Source organism: Euwallacea similis, chromosome 1, assembly GCF_039881205.1.
Source record: "Euwallacea similis isolate ESF13 chromosome 1, ESF131.1, whole genome shotgun sequence".
NCBI lineage: Eukaryota > Metazoa > Arthropoda > Insecta > Coleoptera > Curculionidae > Euwallacea > Euwallacea similis.
This window is the reverse complement of record NC_089609.1, coordinates 5,721,569-5,742,273: the sequence shown is the minus strand read 5'-3', so window position 1 is coordinate 5,742,273 and position 20,705 is coordinate 5,721,569. Positions and strand designations below refer to the sequence as shown.

At 36.1% G+C, this 20,705-nt stretch overlaps 1 protein-coding gene across 3 annotated transcripts in view; it reads right to left on the bottom strand.

Moving 5' to 3' along the window:
* Positions 1-20,705, bottom strand: part of LOC136413871 (uncharacterized) — a 224,139-nt gene that overhangs the window by 84,149 nt on the left and 119,285 nt on the right. Inside the window, exon 2 of one of the 3 annotated variants that reach the window (XM_066397641.1) lies at positions 18,261-18,306. The exons of the other annotated variants lie outside the window; for them this stretch is intronic. Within the exon in view, the coding sequence (XP_066253738.1) occupies positions 18,261-18,306 (46 nt within the window). The remainder of the gene's footprint in view (positions 1-18,260; positions 18,307-20,705) is intronic. 3 annotated transcript variants of the gene reach the window in all.

Here is a 20,705-nt window from a genome sequence, read left to right as displayed (position 1 = left end):
ATTAAACTCTCTCGGCTCTCTTTCAGCTTGAAATCACACAGAAAAATACAGATTGCAATTCCATTCACGTCCTGAATTACGCCAGAGGACAGTTATATCTTTTGTTCTAAATGTATTAACAACACATGCCCTTTAGGCATTCAAACGTACCAAACCACTATTCTGACTCCAACATGAAATAAGAACATTTTCTGGGAGCTTCAAATTAAATGGAATCTTCCAAACTACATGGAAGGAAATGGTCTTCCTTTCGTGCGTTCTTCTGTGATTCCAAATTACCCAAAACTTTTCTATTTTGCGAGGAAATATGTCAATTGTGAATGTGAAATGTGTATGTGAAATTCTGGCTTCAAATTACGTATGTTTTTTGAGGGCTCCAAATTACGCCGAAGACCATCTTTTCTCATAACTCTTTCACGATTGTCTACCAAAATTCTATTCTTCAAATTTCACAAAATGCCACCTCATGCTCCAAATTACGGAGGTCTTTTTGAAGGGATTTTCTGCTCACTTTAAACGAAATACGTCTTTTGCGGAAGAAAATTTGCATTGGGCTCAAGATTATGTGGAAGACAGTTCATCCCTGGGCCTCCAAAGTATTCGAGCGACACTTCTTTTCGCTCTGAAATGCTAGTTTTCGCCAGTTCTTTTCGGGACTCAAATTACAAGTATATAATATCGGGTTTCTTCCAGATTGAAATTGCATGGTGGAAATTTTTTATAAGGACTCTAAATTATCTGGCTGATAGTTCCCTTCCAAATTAAGCAGCTCGTTAGTTTTCCTCGGGTTCCAAATGCATAAATGTGTCTCCTCGGTTTTTAAATCGTACAAATGACAAATTACTCGAATTGTCCCAAACTACATGGAAAGAAATGTTTTGCGGGTTTCCGATATCGAGTGATACAAAATACAGTTAAGTTGGATTTTATCAGTGGCACAGGCATTTGGTACATAAGAGAAGCACCACAACGAGCTTTACAAATAATTTTCTTCTGGATTCAAATTATGACAAGGACAATTTGATTTGGGTGCCAAATTACTTGGAACTCAGTTTTCCTTTCGGACTCCCAATTACGCAAATGCGAACATTCTGGTTCAGCCTCCAAATTATGTTGATATTTTTCCTCGGGCTTCGAATTACCAAAAAGAGCTACCTTCATTGGACCAAATGAGAAATACAATTAAATTTTCTATGAAATAAGCGCACTTTGTGGGAAATGGGTTGGAGTGGGTTTTCTTGAACTTGATGTAGTACTCGTTCTTACGCCTACACTCTACTCGAATTCCTAAATCTGCCCTTGTGTTCAGCAACGAATTCGAATGAGAGACAAATACAGGAACACAACACAAAAGCGAGAGCAAACCAAAGAACAAAAACTTAACTAATCCTTAACATAACTCACTTAACTAAAACGTACTAAAAAGAGACCGAATCAAGAGGAAATTCAAATGTCGTACCAGTGTTTTATTTGTAGGAGAAACGTGGAAGAGTGACGGTCGTTTAAGTTCGGGTCGTTTTATTTTCGGGAACGAGGTTGGAAAAGGGATTAACGTCTGAAAGTAATTACGTAAAAATAAAAAGTCGGTTTTATACGACGAATCTGAGTTTAGGAACGAGCAGCTGAAAAGTCGGAATTAATGGGCCGAACCCGCGTGGACTATTTAAACACATTTGAGGGCTAGTTAAGCCCATCTAGAGAAAAATATTGGTCTGATTCGAGGAACAATTGAGAGTGCCAATGGCACAATGGCTAATTTTTTACTTTAAACAATCGGACATGCAAAGTGATGTTGCAGGCACCCTGTAAAACCAATAAAACCATAATAGAAGATGCGCCCTGGAGTGTGTTTGATTGACGCAGTTTCTTGCCCCAAGAACCAGTTCGCAACTTCCTTGTATTGAGGCCATATTGTACTAAAACTTAGCTGAGATCAGATAAGGCGGTTAGCCGCAATGCTTAACAAATAAAAGATAATCTTCGAGAGAGAGTGCATCAATATCACGATCATATCTGCTATTAAGGGTCATGAGAGGTATTTGATCTGCAATTCATGTCGTGTCGCAATGCATGGAGATTATTGGGTAAACGGATTAATAGTTTCAATAAAGTGACCCGCCACTGAAACTCATTTATTATTGTGTGGAAACAAGGACGTAGCGAATATTATAAATTACCCAATATACATGCATAATAGTCTTGGCTGGGTTACCTTTGTTGGTTGTATGAAGTTCCTGCAACTCTACGCGGTTCCCAGTAAATTCTTCCTTGTCCGTGGGAGTGTTTTTTCACAGTTTTAGTGGGTGCTTTGGTGGTGGGACTCCTTTAATTACTTCTCATTCTATATTCTAATATGAGGGGAGAGACTGAAAATGGGGCGCAAAACATCCGTTCTTAATTTGTAATCCGTCTTAGATTAAAATTCATTTCCAACGAAAATGTCTTATGAAATATTTAGTCCAAATTCCTCGAAAGACTGGGGATTTTAATTTTACGGTCCTGAAAGAACTGATTAAACTGAGGGGGCTTTATAATGAATCAAGGCCGATTTAGTGTTGCCATGTTTTGTGGATTTAGTCCCGAGTATGGGAGGGCGGAGGGCCAATTGCAGGCTTAGCCTTAGTTGTTTTTCTGACAGATCATGAGCTTAAAATTCATCAATTCGAATAGAAAAATATACCGTAATTTGGAGCGGTCATTTTTCTTGAACTGTTGAACGACGCGTCTGTGCCCAGTGGTTTCTGAGCTACTTATTTAGCATTCGTCTTGTGTGCTTCAAAAACATTAGCCTAATGACTGTGTCGTGTGCGTGTGTGTGGCAATTCAAGACAACTCATCGATCATAAATCAAAATAAAAACCTCATCAAGGCAATACTACCCAGCATAATTCTTAATGACAATAATAAAGAGGAGCGATGTTAGCTTCGAGTTGTGTAAGTTAAAAATGCGAGATCTTGAAGATCACAAGATTAAAGCGCAAAGCGCTCCCGCGTCACTCTGTAACTAATATTTATGAGCGGCGAAATTAAATTTTCATAATACCATGTATAGCTATGATTTATATTTTCGAGTGTTTTATGGCACCGGTTTCGAACTGAAAATAAAATTTTTGGACAAATATATTCGGGCTGTATTTCTGCCGCAATTGTTTGTTTACATGAAACGCGGCGAATTTATTGGCGGGAATATTTAATTTGCAATCCGCCCCATCGTCATTTGTATTCGAAGAGCAAAGTTACAGGGTGGGTCGGCCTCTGTTTACATAAATTATGAATCGCAAACAGCGACTCGGATGACACAAAAATCGCCGACAAGTACCCCATCGTTCGAAATTACGACGGACTCGACTGCAAATACCAAAACACACCTAATTAAACAAAAGTTGTAGAATATCTCGAAAAGTTGTCGTGAACTTAATAAATAATGAGCTTTCGTCGTTATTATTTGCCAACACACTGCAAAATACATGACCGACCCCAGCGTGACTGTGCGTGGGACCTCAAACACCTGATCTTAATCTAAATTGTACAAAGCTCGGCCCCATTATCATCTACGAATCGATTCGTATATAGAGAACAACAAAAATTATCGCTTTCCACCATCTCGGCATGGATTTCTCCATTTCGGAGGGCTTTGCTGTAATTACATGGATTTGAATTCTCTTTAAAATCTCAGACAATCTGTGTAAATCAACTTCTCGTTCCTCTTGTAGGTATCAACAGATAAGACTTTTGTAAAACACACCTTCGATTAGGCCGGCTGTTTAACAAGACCTGAACTCGTGTGACCGGACATCAATTAGCTAGAGATGCGCAGCCTTTTGACCCTCTACGTATTTAAAGGAAAATCGTTGTTATCTGCTAAACTGACAATTATTAGAGAGAAGTGGCTTCATGCCCATCTGCTAATTGTTAATAAACAACTAGGAAGTACTTTTGACCTTCTTGGATATAGGCAGTATGGTAATGATTTCTCTTTGTTGATTTTTCTGATGAGTAAAAAAAAGGTTACTTTCTTTACATTCGGTAAACATTTTGTATGTGTAACGCACAAAAATATGTTGTCGGACATGTCATGTTTCTCTTATGAAATGTGGGAAAGTGGCTAAAACGTCCGTAATGACGATGAGAAGTATATTGGTAATAATTTTAAAATATGCTTGAAAATGAGTTAGCATTTTATAAACCAGCTAAATTCGTTACCTGAGGAATGGAGACATCACTCACTCACGATTGAAAGGAATGTCTTTTTTCCTCTAGTCTCTCTGCTTTTCCATCTAGTGATCCACAAAGAGATTTCTGCCCTTTTCCCATTGATTTTACCATTACAGGCTTTTTTTATTAATCATTAGGTTCCGAGCCCTTTCCATTCCTTGGGTCATTACCCGAACTGTATTCGGCGCCATTGGTGAAACTGGCGTTATAAGGGATAGCTAAGCGTTTTACTGCCCTTAAAAACTTCATTCTCCACACACGACTGCAAAATCCGACATATTGCACGACATAGTCATTCAGTTTTCAGGCAAGTTTTCATTATAACTTTGAAAGCCGAGGCCACAACACGCAGCAACTTGTCGAACGAGCTTTAAGTTGGACAAAACTTTTCTCTCTTTTTTTTTTTAGTTTTTGGTGAACAACCGGAAAAGTTCTCCTTGTTTATAGATTATAATGTGACGAGGATATGCTCGAACTGGCGCGAACTTTGCACTGAAGCCTGAAATTTTATTGCTTGCAAACAGCACGATAAACTATGGCACGATTCTAAAATTCTTACGGAATGGGACAAAACACTGAAGAGGAGAAGCTTTTATGGCATTTTTTTGGTAAGAACTGCTCGTAAATTCGTTCATTAAATTGAGAGCCACTCCGAGTGGCTCTAATGTGCCCGGGAAACTATAAAGTTCGCATCCTAATTATTGGACTCTTTGTTCGGGTTGAAGTTAGTGGCTTATTCCGAGTACTCTTAAAAATAAATACACATGTCACATAAACTTTGTCTTGACAGAGTCACTGGTTTGCATATTTGTTGGGTGCATTAAAGCGTCTGAGGTGAACTATTTATTTACAGAGGAATAATAGATGAAAAGGCATAAGGAGCCGTACAGTAGCAGTAGAGTGATGTAAAGTGGATTTGAGAATTCGCACTAAAACGTCGTTTCAGTGATGTTATGCCGATATTAGTATGCGATTATCTAGAACTTATTTGCATAACTCACGCTGGTTCCTTTTGAATTGCCAAATGAGATTCATTACAATGTAGAAGATATTTACAGCAGCTGCTGGCGACAAGACGACACTCTAGCTACGTGAAGAGAATTTTGCATCTGAAAGTTATTTTTTCCATAATTTCACTGCCTATGTTAGAAAGTTTTTATCAGCCCCGGGGGCGTAGAATCTGGGGGAGGGCGCACAATTAGACATGTTTATTTTATTTCAGTTACGAGTGCTCAGTGCTAGTCCCATGTACATATGTACGTAAAGGAAAATTAAATGTTAATTCTCTTTTTCCTCGGACTCTGCGGCAGCCTCTTCAAATCAGATATTTCATTCGCTGCATCACAACCAAGTCATCATCTCAAAAATCAAAAGGGCATTTAATTAATCACAACCGGACACACACCCGACACAGTTTTATTAAAAATGCCTGGACAGTGGTGCCAAAACTGCTATAATTCATGGCAATTAGTATGACGTTGCCGGGACAGCAGAATTTATATCGCCTCCACAAATTTGCAATTTTCAAGGGTCAATCGGCCGCAGTGACACCTCTGTATGTGTGAGTTTTATCGTTTCCCTTTTTGATTTGACTTATTTTTGTTCTGTGGACTTCGCAAGAAATATTCCATAAAGCCCCATAAATATATCGGCAAGTTATCGGAATATGTCGACACATTTTCATCCATCCAGGTGAAAAAGGATAAAATAGCGCGACTAAATCCGCCTCTATTGTTTAATGTGAACCATTTTTCAGCGTGTAAAAGCGCTTTTCAATTGACGTGCCCCTTTTTGGAGCGTTCCCATTTATTCGACATAATAAAACTATGATTATCGAGAAAACGCGCCTCGAAATGGGAAATTGCAGCCTGAATGGGATTTCATAAAAAGTCGTCGAGAATATTATTGATAATGATAAAAATCCAGATGATTCACGGTGAAGCATTACTGCATCCAGCTGTTCCTGACGACCAGTACTAAAAAATAATAAAAGGAAAAGGCTTCTCGGTTTCCTTTTAAAGCATGTAGTTGTCCTAATTAGGGCAAAAAATGCACCACCCTAATTCGAGAAATTTAGGGAGTGAGGTGTCAAATGACACAGCCGCTAAATTATACCTCTGAACTTGTTTGAAAGGAAGTGCCGGAGGCTCAATAATTTTTTCAAATTTACGATGCTATTTCCTAGTGATAAATGGGGGTTCGAATTTATATTAATGGGGTGTTTAATTTGACTAAATGAGGAAGTGGGCAAATCCGGGGACAAAAATACGTTATACACACGTATGATGAGTGTAAATTTTTAAATTGCAAATGATAATGCAGTAGAATATTCAGGCAGAATAACACACCAACGCCCGTGATGTAGATTTGCACATGTAACGAGGATCAAGCCACTAATTTGACTTTTAAAAATGCCTTTTGTGCTCTAAAATTTACAGATATAGTTGGGAGTTTCATGGAACTAGCAGGGGTTTGCATATTGTCCCAAATTCCCAATTACATGAGTGCCTTTGTGGTCACGAACGCCTGCAAGTTTTAAAAACAGAATGTTATGAATTATAATGATCACTGAGATATAATTTGAACATTTCTTGGACCCTTCGAGTTCCTCCGTAAGTATTTACTCAGCAGCTTCTAGAAGGGTTTCGTTGTAGTTGAAGGTATCTTTAATTCTATTTGGAAAATCGATGCATTTGCAACTGAAAGCCCTCTTAAAATACTTTAATTAAATTCTTGCCGGAAAAAAGACTCATTTCAAGAGTGTTTTCTGACACATGCAACTCACGAGTGCTTCAATCAACAATAATTTTAATACGTCTCTACACTTATTCTGCAAATATGTCGAATATTTCTGTTTACTCAGCCTGAGAGGCAGTTTCAAGGAATTCGATATACACAAACGATCGAAAAGATAATTTTTTTCTCTCGAAGGCTTTTTAATATTCTGCAAACTTCGTCGTTGAAAACCAAACAGCCTCGGTAAATAATAATTCATCGAACTTTAGAACAAACCGCCAAATGACTAATACATATTTCTGGGTAGAAAGCAGGAGGAACACAATTTTTTAGCTCCCACTGAGAATAAACATCCGAAAAAGGAACAGTTGTTCTCGAGGACGTCGCATCGGATGAAAAATAAAGGCCTAATGATGTCCCAGACGGTTGGGATTAGAATCGTTATATTTCTGCTCGTCATAAACTAGGAGAAACGTGTTTTCCTATAATTGACACGTGATGGACTTTTAGAAGTTTCGCTGGAGGGCAGATTATTTTAGATTGTTTTAACGAATTTTAACTTCGATAAACCGGAGAAGCTTACACTAATGTTACAATGCCATCTAAGCACTTAAAATAATCTCTTTCTCTCTAGAGAAAACAACGCCAGATAATACTGGTTTTATTTCAATTATTTTTAGTTTCTACGTGTTTTGTGGCAAAATAAGTACATCGTCAAGAAATTAAAAAAAATTTAAGTGATAAAACCTCGAAAAAAAAATTAATAATGCGTCGACCCTCCACGATTTCGTATACACTCCTAAACTCGTTTAAGCATCGACAGAATGAAATGATTGATGTCCTCTCGAGGCATTTCACCCACGGTTATTTGTATGGCATTACAAGATGGGTAAACTTTAGAGTCTTCTACACTTAGAGTGTCCCAGACATAGTCAATGGTTGGAAGATCTGGATGAACAAAGGAACAAATTGATCTCATTATTTTCTTCCTTAGTAGTCCATCTTGATCTGGCCACATGCGCTCGTGCGTTGTCCATCCAAATAGTCTTATCAAACAAAATCTGGGTTCATCGGTGAAGACCATCGCAGCCCTTTCAAATTCTATTGCAATCCTTCGCTGCACCAGTCCAGTCGGTTTTGTCAATGCGCAAGAGCGAGACGTGGATGGAGACCGGAGACAGAAGATGGGGATCGTATGAAATCAACTCAAGAGTTCTAATCGGCTGTAAAATGATGGGTATTCCAATAGGTCTTGCTTGGTTAATTTCGAATTTCCCCGCTATTGCGGAGATACCCTCTACTCCCTCTTCACATATTCAGACCTTTAATTTACCGAACATAATTAAAAGATATTATGTTAATTGAAAGCAGCAAAATAAAGAAAGCCTTCAGTATAATTAATATAAAAGGTGCAAAGTCGTTAACTTTCTTATTAAAAAGAGAGAAAACTTTGCAGTTGCCCCGAGCAAATTAATTATAGGACAGTGAGCAGACTTGATAGAGTAATAAGAAGAAACTCTTTAGAAACTGGTGGCGTATTTTCCCATTCCGATTAATTTTCAACTCTTATTTACCCTTATTTCGAACAGAGTTTAATTTCAACTCTCAACTTTTCTTCGACGATTTGAACAAAGAATCGTCGCTCAAACGGCGAGCGGATAACATTCACGATTCCGCTCCGGTCTCGGTGGTCAAAAGGTCTCCAGTATGATCGTCATTTAAAACAGATTACAGCAACACTAACGACGTCAAAATTTATATCAACGGACACGTTGCAACATGACGTCAGAAAAATAATATCCATGTACCATCGTGACTGGTCCATCGGGGTTTAGATCTGCACACAGGATGATTTGCACGGACGTGGACGATGCCGTGTTCGATTATGCACGACACAGATTCCCATCCGTATTTCCGATGATTTATATCATACATGTGACGTCATTGTGTGTCCTGTCATAATAGGCCAAAGGGAAGCGGGGCGTTCATGCCAGGTTCCGAGCCTTTTAATCAAATTTGCACTGACGATAGTAACTGTTGCAACAACAATACCCACCTACGTCTTCGGTCAGGAAAAAATGCTACATCATTGGCTTTAACCATGCGAGTTTTGCAAAACAGTAACGAAAAAGATTATTGTCATATAGTTCCCAATAATGAAGTCGTATCGCAATTCTGCGAACAATTATTATCTAATTGCCGAGGGGTTTGGTGTGGATTAGGTAACGTCTAGAACGTATTAAATGTTACTAAGACGAAGTGCAAAATTACATCGTTCGTTGATAAAACGTGTTTTTTGTTTTAATTTATGCAACACGTTGACCTTACAGGTGGCATTAAAATTCATTGGTATATCATGGGAGTCATCGGGCAAATAATACCGGCATTGCTGAAAAACGAATAGAAATTAGAAGTAGATGTTATAACATCGATGAAACATTGGCAAAGCCGCTATTAACGTGAGAATCCTTTAAACATTCTTCAATGACCAGTTCATTTGTGGTACTTTTTGATGGCCTGGGTTGCTGTGAAAGAGATTAAATGCCTGCTGCAATTGAGTCTGTTTCAAGATTTTCTACTATTCTTATTGCTTTGACAATAATCATTGACTCGTGGAGCTCTAGTGGAACTTCCTTCTTCCCTTTTCTTCTCATGGGCACTATCTGAACTCCTTAATTCATGATTATCACTCTTTATGAATTCGTTCTTCCACGCACACGGTCTATTTCAAACTTCAAGTTTGCTACCGAGTGTTTTTTCATGTATGTTTGCGAATTTACTGGCAGAATAGTACATCAGTTGTAGAATGTTATAACAGTTTTCTTCAAGTTAGGAATTTAGAAAATTCCTTTCTTCCGATTCTGTAAACTGAGGAATAAAACATTCCCCGGGGAATGACGTAAAAATTACCTATTAACAGCTCCAGCATATAGAAGATTCTAAACCAATATCATTTTTACGTCATCCCCGGGGACCGTTCTACTTCTCAAGTTGCAGAATGGAGATTTTGAACTCGAACTTTTCTTCAGTAAATCCTGATGATGAATTCTGCACAACTTTTCCTGGTCTCCTTTCATTGGGGAGGGCACTTTAATATTCTTTAACCTTGAAACGGAGTTTTCTTAATTGTTTTAAACTTATTCAAAGTTTAATAGGAGAAAATTTCAATTCATGAAAACTCCAGTGAATAAAGAAAAGTTTTTGTAATCCCTACAACATCAATAAGTCACTATAAAATGAAAATTCTAGATTTAGTTATTTCAACAACCTCAAAATGCCTTACAAACTATTTTTGAGCTTTGCTTTCATTATTCCACAACTCCTTTTAAAATGATCAAGTTTTTCGCATGTAACTAAATCTGTATAATATTATGTCGAACTTTTCAAATTAATTAATTAAATAATAACTGTAAGAAGATCTGGTACGCCGCAAAGATTAGGCCACTGAGTTCATATACTCTTCGATTATTGACAACGTTCTTAATGCTGTGGAGTTCGAGTATGCCTTATAGATGCCACTACTGTATTAACGTACCACCACTTTAGCGAAAATATCATTATAATTTCATTAATGTTCATTTATTTTCATTAATTTCATTAAAGTACACCTGTTCCCTAATATCGCTTCAAAACTAGTTGTGCATCGCATTTCCGCACTAAGATGAAGCCATAGGGTAAGCTACATATTTCATTAGTTTGTTAATTTTAACAGGTTCCAGGATTCGTTTCTGGTTCAAGTAAAAGACATATACGTTTCGCAATGGATTTCCAGGCTCTTTATTTCTGAAATTCTAATTAATTAAAGTTATGAAATAATAATCTTCCTACAGTGTGGTTTCCAGGTCGATTAGTATTCTTGAGAGCTGCCTTCAGCGGTGAATATCTTCCTGTGGGCGTGCTTTCATTTGGCCGATAAATCTCCGTGCTAAAGATTCCAGAGATTAAAATCAGGCTCGTTAAGTAATAGATTCAATTAATACGTAATTTATTTCCAATATCCTTAGAAATTACCGACCTTAGAAACAAGGAGTAACTGCCTGAATCCCGTCCGTTATTTATCCGCACCGCCCCCCGACTTATTATCAGATATTAATATCGTCCTGTTCTATTAAAATAAAATCAGATTCCAAACTCTTACCGTTATCATATTCCGTTGCTTCCAACCAGGCTGAGTAATTAATTTCCGTAATATACTCCTTCTTTTATCCAGTTGCCGCTTAATATAAGAGATAGTGTCCAAGATTTACAAGAAGGGTTGGAGTAACCTTCCCCATAACACATTAGGCATCCATGTATTCGGCACTCTGTATAACAACGCCGTTACTCAATACACAAGTCCCAAAGGATTTTTCCAAATTAATGTTCTTTTGACTAGCGCATCATGAAAATTCATCCTCCAACTCTTTCTCTTTATCTTCCCCAACAATCCCCCTTTGTAACCGAGTAAATTCTAACAGGACCAAACAAGTGACTATTCCCCCCATTTTATTACTCAACTTGGATGCTGGAAACAATAGGTGTTTCCCCGGATACCATATCCAGCTGGTTTATGACCAACTGACAAAAGAATTTATTATGGATCACTTAATGATGCCATTCCAGGATTTAACGGCTGCCGTAAACCTGAAAAATGGTGATAATCTCAAAACAATAAAATTAACGATTTTCCCCCATATTTTATCGTCCATGTTTTTTTGTTACAGAAAAATAATATTTATTTTCGTTTGAAATTTCGTATAAATCGTCACCAGTCAAAACCGATTTAAATAAATAATAAAACGGTTTGACAAAGGGAGGAAAAATGGTAAATATTTTGTGGCTGGGGCCCATAAAAAGTTTAATTTGACATTTAATAGGGTCCCCTCGATTGTGGAGAAGGGGCAGACGACAATGCCCGAAATTAGATGGAAGAAATGAGGCTTTGTGTCTTGGGCCCCCTTTTCTTGTACTCTTTTATTCAATGCTAAGGAGCCTTTATGTGTGAATGGGATTATGGTTATTTATTTCTTGTTTTTGTGGCTCATGAATTACGATCGCATATCTTAAAAAGGGGCTATATACCAATGTTGGTTAACTTTTTCATTCGCAAACAAAGAACGGATATTTTTGGCCTAATTACGTTCTTCACACATGCTGAGTCGACGCATCATTTTCACTGGATACACATAGAGCACACCTCTGGATTTTGCTCATAAATTTCAAATACATTCGTATTTCTGGAATGAATTCCCATTTGATCTCATTTATTAATGTTCAAAGTTCTCAGAATCAATGTTCCAGTTAAGTTCTCAAATTGATGCTGAATTTTCCGCTTTTAAGGTCACTTCTCACTGAAATTACCACACTAGCAGCCACCACAATCTATCCAAACCAATCCGCTTAGATACTTGGAATATTGTCTGACAAATTTCCTTTAATAATAATCTCTATTCAACGATCACTTAGCATTGATTTTACAGTTAAAGAACTTGTTTGGATCGTCGGACAAATAAAGTGAACGGTTTGTAATGTAATGGTTCAATTAGGCGTGTGTGTTCGGCAGCCTTTGTGTATTAACCGATGGCAGCTTTTGATTGATGCCACGCTGTATGCGAACAAAAAAATGCCACTGAAGTACCTACTGATGGAATTAAAATCAATTTATTTATCTTGGGTTTAATCAAAGCCTTGGAATCTTGATTTGGGACACAATTGCTTTGGTGTGTTTAGTTAAAAAAAAAAAGGTGTTTCCTTCCAGTTCAGAGGCATTTCGTTATCTTTGTTTCTTCCAAAACGGCCGAGGCACGAACGCGAATGCCTTGGGAAGGCCCGAGGGCTCAGTCGTTTTGGTCGCTTTTCCGGGATTTTTGCGTTTACAAAGTAAATAATCCGGAAAAGTAGTGCTTTGGGAAATAAATAAGATGGTCCCGAAAGTAGAGCTTCGTCATTAATGAAAACCAGATGTACTTTAAACAAACCTCGAAAAATTAGTATCGATTTTAGTTTTATCATCGTTAGCTGTCCGAAGCCGCACTCGATACATCTCAATTTTTCATAAAGATCCTTAATACACATTCTCCTCCTGTTTCCTTTCTGGTTTCATTAAGACGTATTTCACGGAACTAGTCCATATTTCTTTAATTGTCGGAACGCAACCCCGATAGCGAAATCTAATAAATCAAAGCTTCGACGATAATTAAGAAAATGGCAGATCGAGGGGCGACCACGCCCTATAATTTGGGTATTGCGTGACCCTGCGGGCATTTCTCTTTTTCCGGGGTTTTTCTTAATTAATCATCCTATATATGAATGGTCATTAGATGCTACAGTCAGTGTTGCCACATGTTGAATCAAAGAGATTCCGAATATTTAAGGAACAAGGATACCAAAATTTACTGTATTCAACCAAAAAAAGTCCCATTGCAAAATAAAAACGTCGTTAAACGCCTACCGAAGGTGGAATATTATTAAGACTAAGGTGTTGAAAATGGAGTTGGAAACCTAGATAAAGGAGTCAGCAAGAAGCAACTCAAAGAGAGATAGAGGAAATCTCGGAACTATACATGAAAAGCGTGCCTTGAATTTGGAAACTTAACGCGACCCGACTGAAAAAAAATTCCAAAGAAATTTATATTCTTTTCGGTTTTAGTGCGATTATTGTTTCATCGACACTATTCAGAATCCTCAAAAGCGGTCTTTGAGAACACATTGATCTGCGTTGAAAGTTTTTCAGTTCAGTTAATGCAAAAATCCTTATTCGAGCGCAGAATTTCAATGTTTATTTAATGGAAATTAATGTGAGAAATGAACTTCCCTTTCTTGAAGAAACAATACATATGAGTTACAGTTACACGTTTCTTACCTGGCCTAAACAGTCAATTCTTTGAGTACCAAAACGAAGGTTACCGAAACACGAAAATTTATTAATTTAAACAATTTTGCTCCCTCACCACTCTCGCGATATCGACACGCAAACCTAATGTCTACAATGGCACTTTTACTCTTTTTATTTACCGTCGAACTTGATGACATAACAAAAGACCATAGACGTTGTAGTGCAAATATAACTGCTTAAGTCACTAGGTTTCGATGTCAACTAAAACGTTTTTAAGTCTGCTTCTCACGTATTCGTTTTCTTTCTTTGAGCTGTAGGCCACTATTAGCTCTTCAGTAATAATAATCCAGGACTTGAGGAGAAGTCTTATCTCACGACTATAACACGTTACAGGACAAATACCCCAAAAACCTTATCTCAGATCACAACCCCTGGAGGTAAGTCCTATTATTTCGTGCTGTAAACCGATGCGATAACCACTGCATCCAACATCGATTGTTTTGCCTGTTTGGTCATAAAATAATTAATTATAGTGTCATTCTCCTCTCTTTTCCAATTAGTCTCCAATCTTTTTCTCTCCAACAGAAAAGTTTCCTCGACAATCGCTCGATTTCTCCGGATAATAAAGCCCTTGTCGAAGATTAAGTCTCCATTAAAGTTATAGGTTATTGTTTACGTCTCGAATGAGCTTTATCTAAGGTTTCCACGTATCCAGCGTTTCCCCACAATATCTGAATGGCCTTGTTACAACCCAAAAGGGGCCCCAGATTTAAGGTTATGGTTATTACATTGCGTAAGATATTTGAGATGAATCGTATATTCGGAAGGATCATCTATTTAAGACTGATTTACGAGATCCGAGAGATACGTGGTTAGATCTAGGTAAAATTTGAGAGAAGAGATATAATGAGTGAGTCTTGTAGTGTAGATACTTCACATTTGCAGTTTCGAAGAATTTATTATCAAATTCAATATTTCTTTAATTATGCGACTGTTACTATCCATGGAACTTTTATTTAGAATTCAAATTCGTACTTCATCACAATAAACTCATAGCATTAATATGAACGAAATAATTATATGAACTCCATCCTAATTGATTTACCCAAATAATGCACAAACAGCACGTAATACCTACTCTTTAATAATTATTGCGGAAGTCATTGCAAACCATTTTCCATTAATTGTAAATGAATTAAAGCCTTGACACAGTATATTTAACCTATAAGTACGCATTTTGTATTATTACGAAATATTTGCCAATATTAACAAATTGGCTCGGGCATGAACGACTCCAAAATCTCATCCTGAAGCGCATTAACCCAATTTTAAAGCGGATTTTTCTAAATCTTGTTAACTCTCCTTATAGCCATAAGGAAGCGAAAAGTTTTATTTTTAAAGTAATTTAGATAGATGATGAGGTTAAATTTTAAAGTTTTTGCCTAGCACCTGAAAAGATGTCAATCAAATACTTTGTTGCCCTTAAAGTATTAATCTTAATTAAGGGAACACAAATAAGGAGGCCATTAAAATTTATACAAATTAAAATAGACTGTAAAAAGGTTTATTAAAATAAAGGGAGCTTCTCCCCCAAAATCTCGTTAAGGCTTGGAAGGACCCCGTAAAAAATTGATTAATAATCTCGAAGCACATTATGTGCAGACTTAAGGACTTTAACTTAACGAAATTTCACCCCTGTCATCATTTATATCCGCTTTACGGATATATTTAGAGTTAATCGGGTCTAAATTAAAATAAGGACCCCTTAAGATATATCATGTGCCACTGAGTTAGGAAAGTTTTATTTACTAATATCTACTTTTCGGGCTTAAGCCTCTTTAGGCAAGGAAACAGGGATTTGAGTAAATTTGCGGTTAAAATTAACCACGGACTGAAAGCGAAGACCTACCTCGAGCAAAATAGAGAAATCATCTTCTTGTCGTGTTAACTTACGAGTATTCCTGAAATCTGTTTAATTTAAGCTGTAATGTGACTGAAGGAGGATTTGTTTTTTTACAAGAACATCACTTTTAAAATGTTTATTTACACGTGTAAAGAATAATACTCTGTATGCTCCGCCAGTCATTAAAAGCGACATGAGAGTGGTTATCACTTATAATAATACACAATTTGGGAATAGGCAAATAATTTGTGTTCATCGAGAAGCCAAGTCTTTATACCTTGCCTGACTTCAGGCTTGATTTGTAATTAGGGCTTTAGTGGTCGTTAAAAGACTTTAAATCTTTTCTTGATAGCTTTATTGGTTGAAAAATGGGTCTGCTACCATACATGTAAAATATTGAATTACATCTATGTGGGTTTCAGCTGGAAATTCGTAGAAGTGCAACGAAAGGTTACTATTGTCACTGTAATAATAATTGTTTCGTCAGTGCAGTTGTGTTTGAGCGAATCATCGATTTTGCAATTTAAACGGTACATTAACCATGAAGGTCGCAGTATTTTATGACGAACATTAGTACCTAAGTAAAGTTTTTTTGGTCGTAATTGCTGACTTTACAGGGAAACAAGATTTTCTATGGAAAAAAATGAAATCAAATAATAACGTTTCAATAAGTGGAGACATTTTTTCAATGGTGATTAATCTATTTGAGGACGAAACGCTTTTAAAATCCTGAAATCTAATAGCAATCGCAATGCTTAATTAACGTCATGGAATTCAGAAGTTCAGGGTCAATCAATTTCAGGAGTTTGAATAGGAAGTATAATACAAGGAGTTTCGAAGAAATATGAAAAACTGGTAGTTTCGCAGAATAACTGTAATACTGCGAATCAGTTCTTCGCTTAAATTGAAATTATTCAACACACCGTTGCGTTTGGAAAACTTTTAAATTGTACTATAAACGTTCATTAACGACTTTAAAACTGCAATTCATTGAACTTCGATGTTCTAATGATCATTGGAATTTAAATGCATGGAAATATTAACTTGACTAATAATTTAAAATGGCCCTATGCCCTTTAAACATAATAAAAACTATAGATATTTTCTATACAAACTTGGAGTTTCCGCGCTAACATTGTCGACTCTATTGAAATTCTCTTGAGGATTCTTCAAGAAAAAACAAAAAGAAATAGAAAAAAAACTATTCAGTCTTCCTGAATGTCTAAAGTTACTATCCATTTTATTGGAATTCTGAATAAACTTCAAGAAGAAACTAAAAAATGAGGAGCTATCTAGGAGATTCTGTAATTTCTTAGTTTAGTTTGAGCATAACATGTTTGGTTTAACCTAAAATTTCCTTGTGAAAATTGTCAAAATGTAAACTTCCAAGAGAAAACTTCTGACTGAGGAAATTTAACTAACCTGAAGCCAAACATATTGAAACGATCTAGCCGAAAATAGAAACTAATAACTAGCTAATCCTTAAATAAATGACAATGGTCCCTCTTTAAGAACTCTTTAAGAAGCATTCTTGAACTGTAGAAGTTATCCGAATTAACTTTAAGTTTCAAAGACAAGATAATATACATTGTCAATTTTTCAAATTTCAAAAGAAATGTTATTACAGGAAAGAAACAATATACCTGACCTAATTTGTTTTTTGTAAGGTAAAATGGTCAGGGTTTTAAGGAAGATGTCTGAATACTGAAAACTATCCGAGGAAATCTAAATTTTCTTAAGTAAATCCAATCAGTTTTCTTGAAGTTTTTCATGGGAGACTTTCTATAGAAAAACTAAGAATGAGGAAATTTTAGAAACAAACTTGATTTCTCTAAATTAACATATGAATACATAGTAAATTTTTCTTTAAGTCAATTTCAATTCAATTTCCACATCAAGTTGAGGATTTGAAAATTTCATGTATACATAAAAAAGATTATTTACTAATGCTTCAAACATCAATAAAAGAAAAAAATACAAAAAAAACAACATCACAGTAAGTAGTACCTCGTAGTACTCGCTTACCTACACAAATAATTCACTTAATAATTTAAGATGATTTAATCAAAGCAAAGTGAAAAGAGGCTAACCAGCTAACCTCGCAATGAACAGCTAATTGGAGTGTTTTTTGTGTGGGACCCCCAATACTGCTTTGGACAGTTGTCGCAGCAAACTTTTTAATTGGAATATTTGGGAGAAATATGAAATTTGAATTAGATTCTCGTAATTGAAAACTTAAAGTATGTTGACGGGCTATTTTAAGTTATTATTCCTTAATTGAAAAACTAAGCTTTCATCACCTTGATACAAATCCTGATTGCTTGCTCTTAATTTTTCAAAATTAAACGTCGATGGCAAAGTTCCATGCATCGTCGCTTCACAAACAAGACTTTATTATTTTTTTTCATTTTATAAATTTTATGTAAATACGACCTGGCTTCTGCTTGAATTTTTACGCGTGAGGTAAACACCTGTGGCTAATCATAAGCAAAGATACAAACGACAGGCACGTGCGAAGATATATTAAAGAAGAGAGGCAACTGTATCTGCTAAAATTACCTCATATTACGTAGATACAATGTGTAACATTACCTGCAACCGGTGACAATTTGCGCATGACACACCATCTCGATTTCCACTAAAAAAAAAACAGAAAAATATTACTTATGATCTAAAGTTGTATGCGGGCACTTTGTCTTTGGGTAACGTTGCTGATAATATGATAAATCTATTAGGAGCAATAGAAAAATTAGGAACTTCATGCTTCATGGGCGGTTTAATGCATTTAAACCCTAAGGGCCTCGTTACATCACGGTTTCAGTACTATAACTGGAATTTTGAGTGCTTGTTAAAAACGCATTCCATAATTATTGCTCTGGTGTAATTTATATTTGTGTAGATATGACAAAACGGTTCTGATGGCAATAATACTTGACATACATTCACTAACAAGGTGCTTACTTTCGACTTGTAACAATTACTGTTCCTCTTGATTTTGTGCGACTTTCTTCGTGGATTTAGACATTTTTGAGATATTTCTTCACTTAATTCTAGCTCATGAAGAGTAACTTTTCAGAGGACAACAACCTCAAATCGTGAACCGTTTTGGCAATAATTTCTATCCAATCTACTTCATTTAGTATAAACCGGTACGTGGTTAGAACACACAAAAATCCACTTTATGCATACGAAACGGTAATATCCGAGTCTTTATTGTCGCTACCAACGACCATCGAGCATTTATTATCATGTTTTGCATAAGGAATCTCCCCATTCTTGTTACCATAAATCATGGCTCTGGAGCAAAACAAGAAGCTCAACGCTTATTATCGTTACTTCTTCGCGGATAGTTCTTTTATCTGTCCCTAGGCGGATATTGGGAGATAATTTCCACTATTTATAGCAGGTTTTTATACAACTGGACAAGAACCCCGACCTTGGTTCGGAATTGATTTATCGCAGGTTCCTACATAAAAAGGTTGCGTTCTAAGAACAAGGAAGAAACCGCGGTAATCAGCCTTGAACTTGAACCGATGCATTAGCTTTTTGTCGTAGAAGACCATCATCAAATTCTATTATAAAATGATATCAAAGTCCGCTCGTATGAAACAGTTTCGATATCCGTTTTAACTGAAGCTGAACGGTTGCACCAAATTTCACTACACAAAATGCTGTTTATGATTGCATTGCGGTTCAACTTTTTCACTCGCTTTGTATCAAACAAAGTGAGTTTAACGAGCTTTTGTAAAAGGTATTTCGCAACTAAAACATTATACTACAAAGTCCGACACATGTTGCGTTTTAGTTAATAAAAGGTTTATATGCAGTAGTTTTGGATTTTCAAGAGAATTAATAAAACGGTAAGAACTCGAAAGTAAAAACTTGTACGTATTCCGAATGTACATATTAACATACTTCCATACACCTTTTTCCATTAATATAATTTACCTCTCTGTATTTTGAAGTAGTTTTGAGCCGTTTTAATCCATCTAACCGACTAAATTAATAGTTATGCGTTCAGTCATTGTGAAATAATAACAAATAATTAATACATTAAAACAAAAAAATTATGTCCTATAGACAAGAAGTTTCTTTATACCGGGTGTCCCAGAAACAATAGTACAAATGAGTATTGGGTGCTGGAGTAATAGCGTGTTTGTGTCAAAATAATTTTTTTTTATTTTATAGAAGTCGTATATCTAACCGTTTTTGCGGCATTTTCAATTAACTTTTTTGCTACAAAAAGTAAGTATAAAATAAATTTTGCTGAATCGCTCTATTATTTTGTCTGGTAGCACACTATACTCATTTATACCAACGTTTTTAAGACACTCTGTAGACGGTTTCTATGATTTTTGCTCTTTCTGTGCCTATACATTTTTAACTTTCTCATAATCGATTCAGTTCAATTTTTAGAGCCTTCATTTAATAATGACCCTGCAGCTTAAAAGCAGTTGTGACGCCACTGTTTTCTAGAGAAACGGCCCCTTTATTATTTATTAACGTATAGGCCACTTTTACCTCCCTGCGGGCGATATTCTTTATCGGTTGTGTGACGGTAACCTGACACTGTAAACCAACTGAAGATACCAATGGTCTTTTCATTGGGGTTTCCTTGTTAATCTTAAGGGTATGGTTACCGAATGGATGTGCTAAATGGTTTCTGGGGTAGGTAAACATGCGGAGATTACAACGTTGTTATTTCAGACATTATGAGTTTCGTAAATCGGAATTGTTTTTTGGAATATCTGTGTATTAGTGTTTAGGTGCTTTTGACAATGAATTCTTCTTTGGTGCTATTTTAAGCTCTCAGCCTTCAATCTTTTTTTTTTTTAATAATAGTTTATTCGACTTGAACTCTTTGATATGCGGATGTATATAGAACAATGCAGGAAAAGGTCAAGACGAAAAATAAATATTTTGATTCTTATCCAGCTAATACCATATCAAATTCATGGCTGTTTAAAGATTAAATTTTGGTCGAAATATTGATTCAATCTATCTTGTTTAAGTTTTCAAATGCTTGCAATCTTAAAA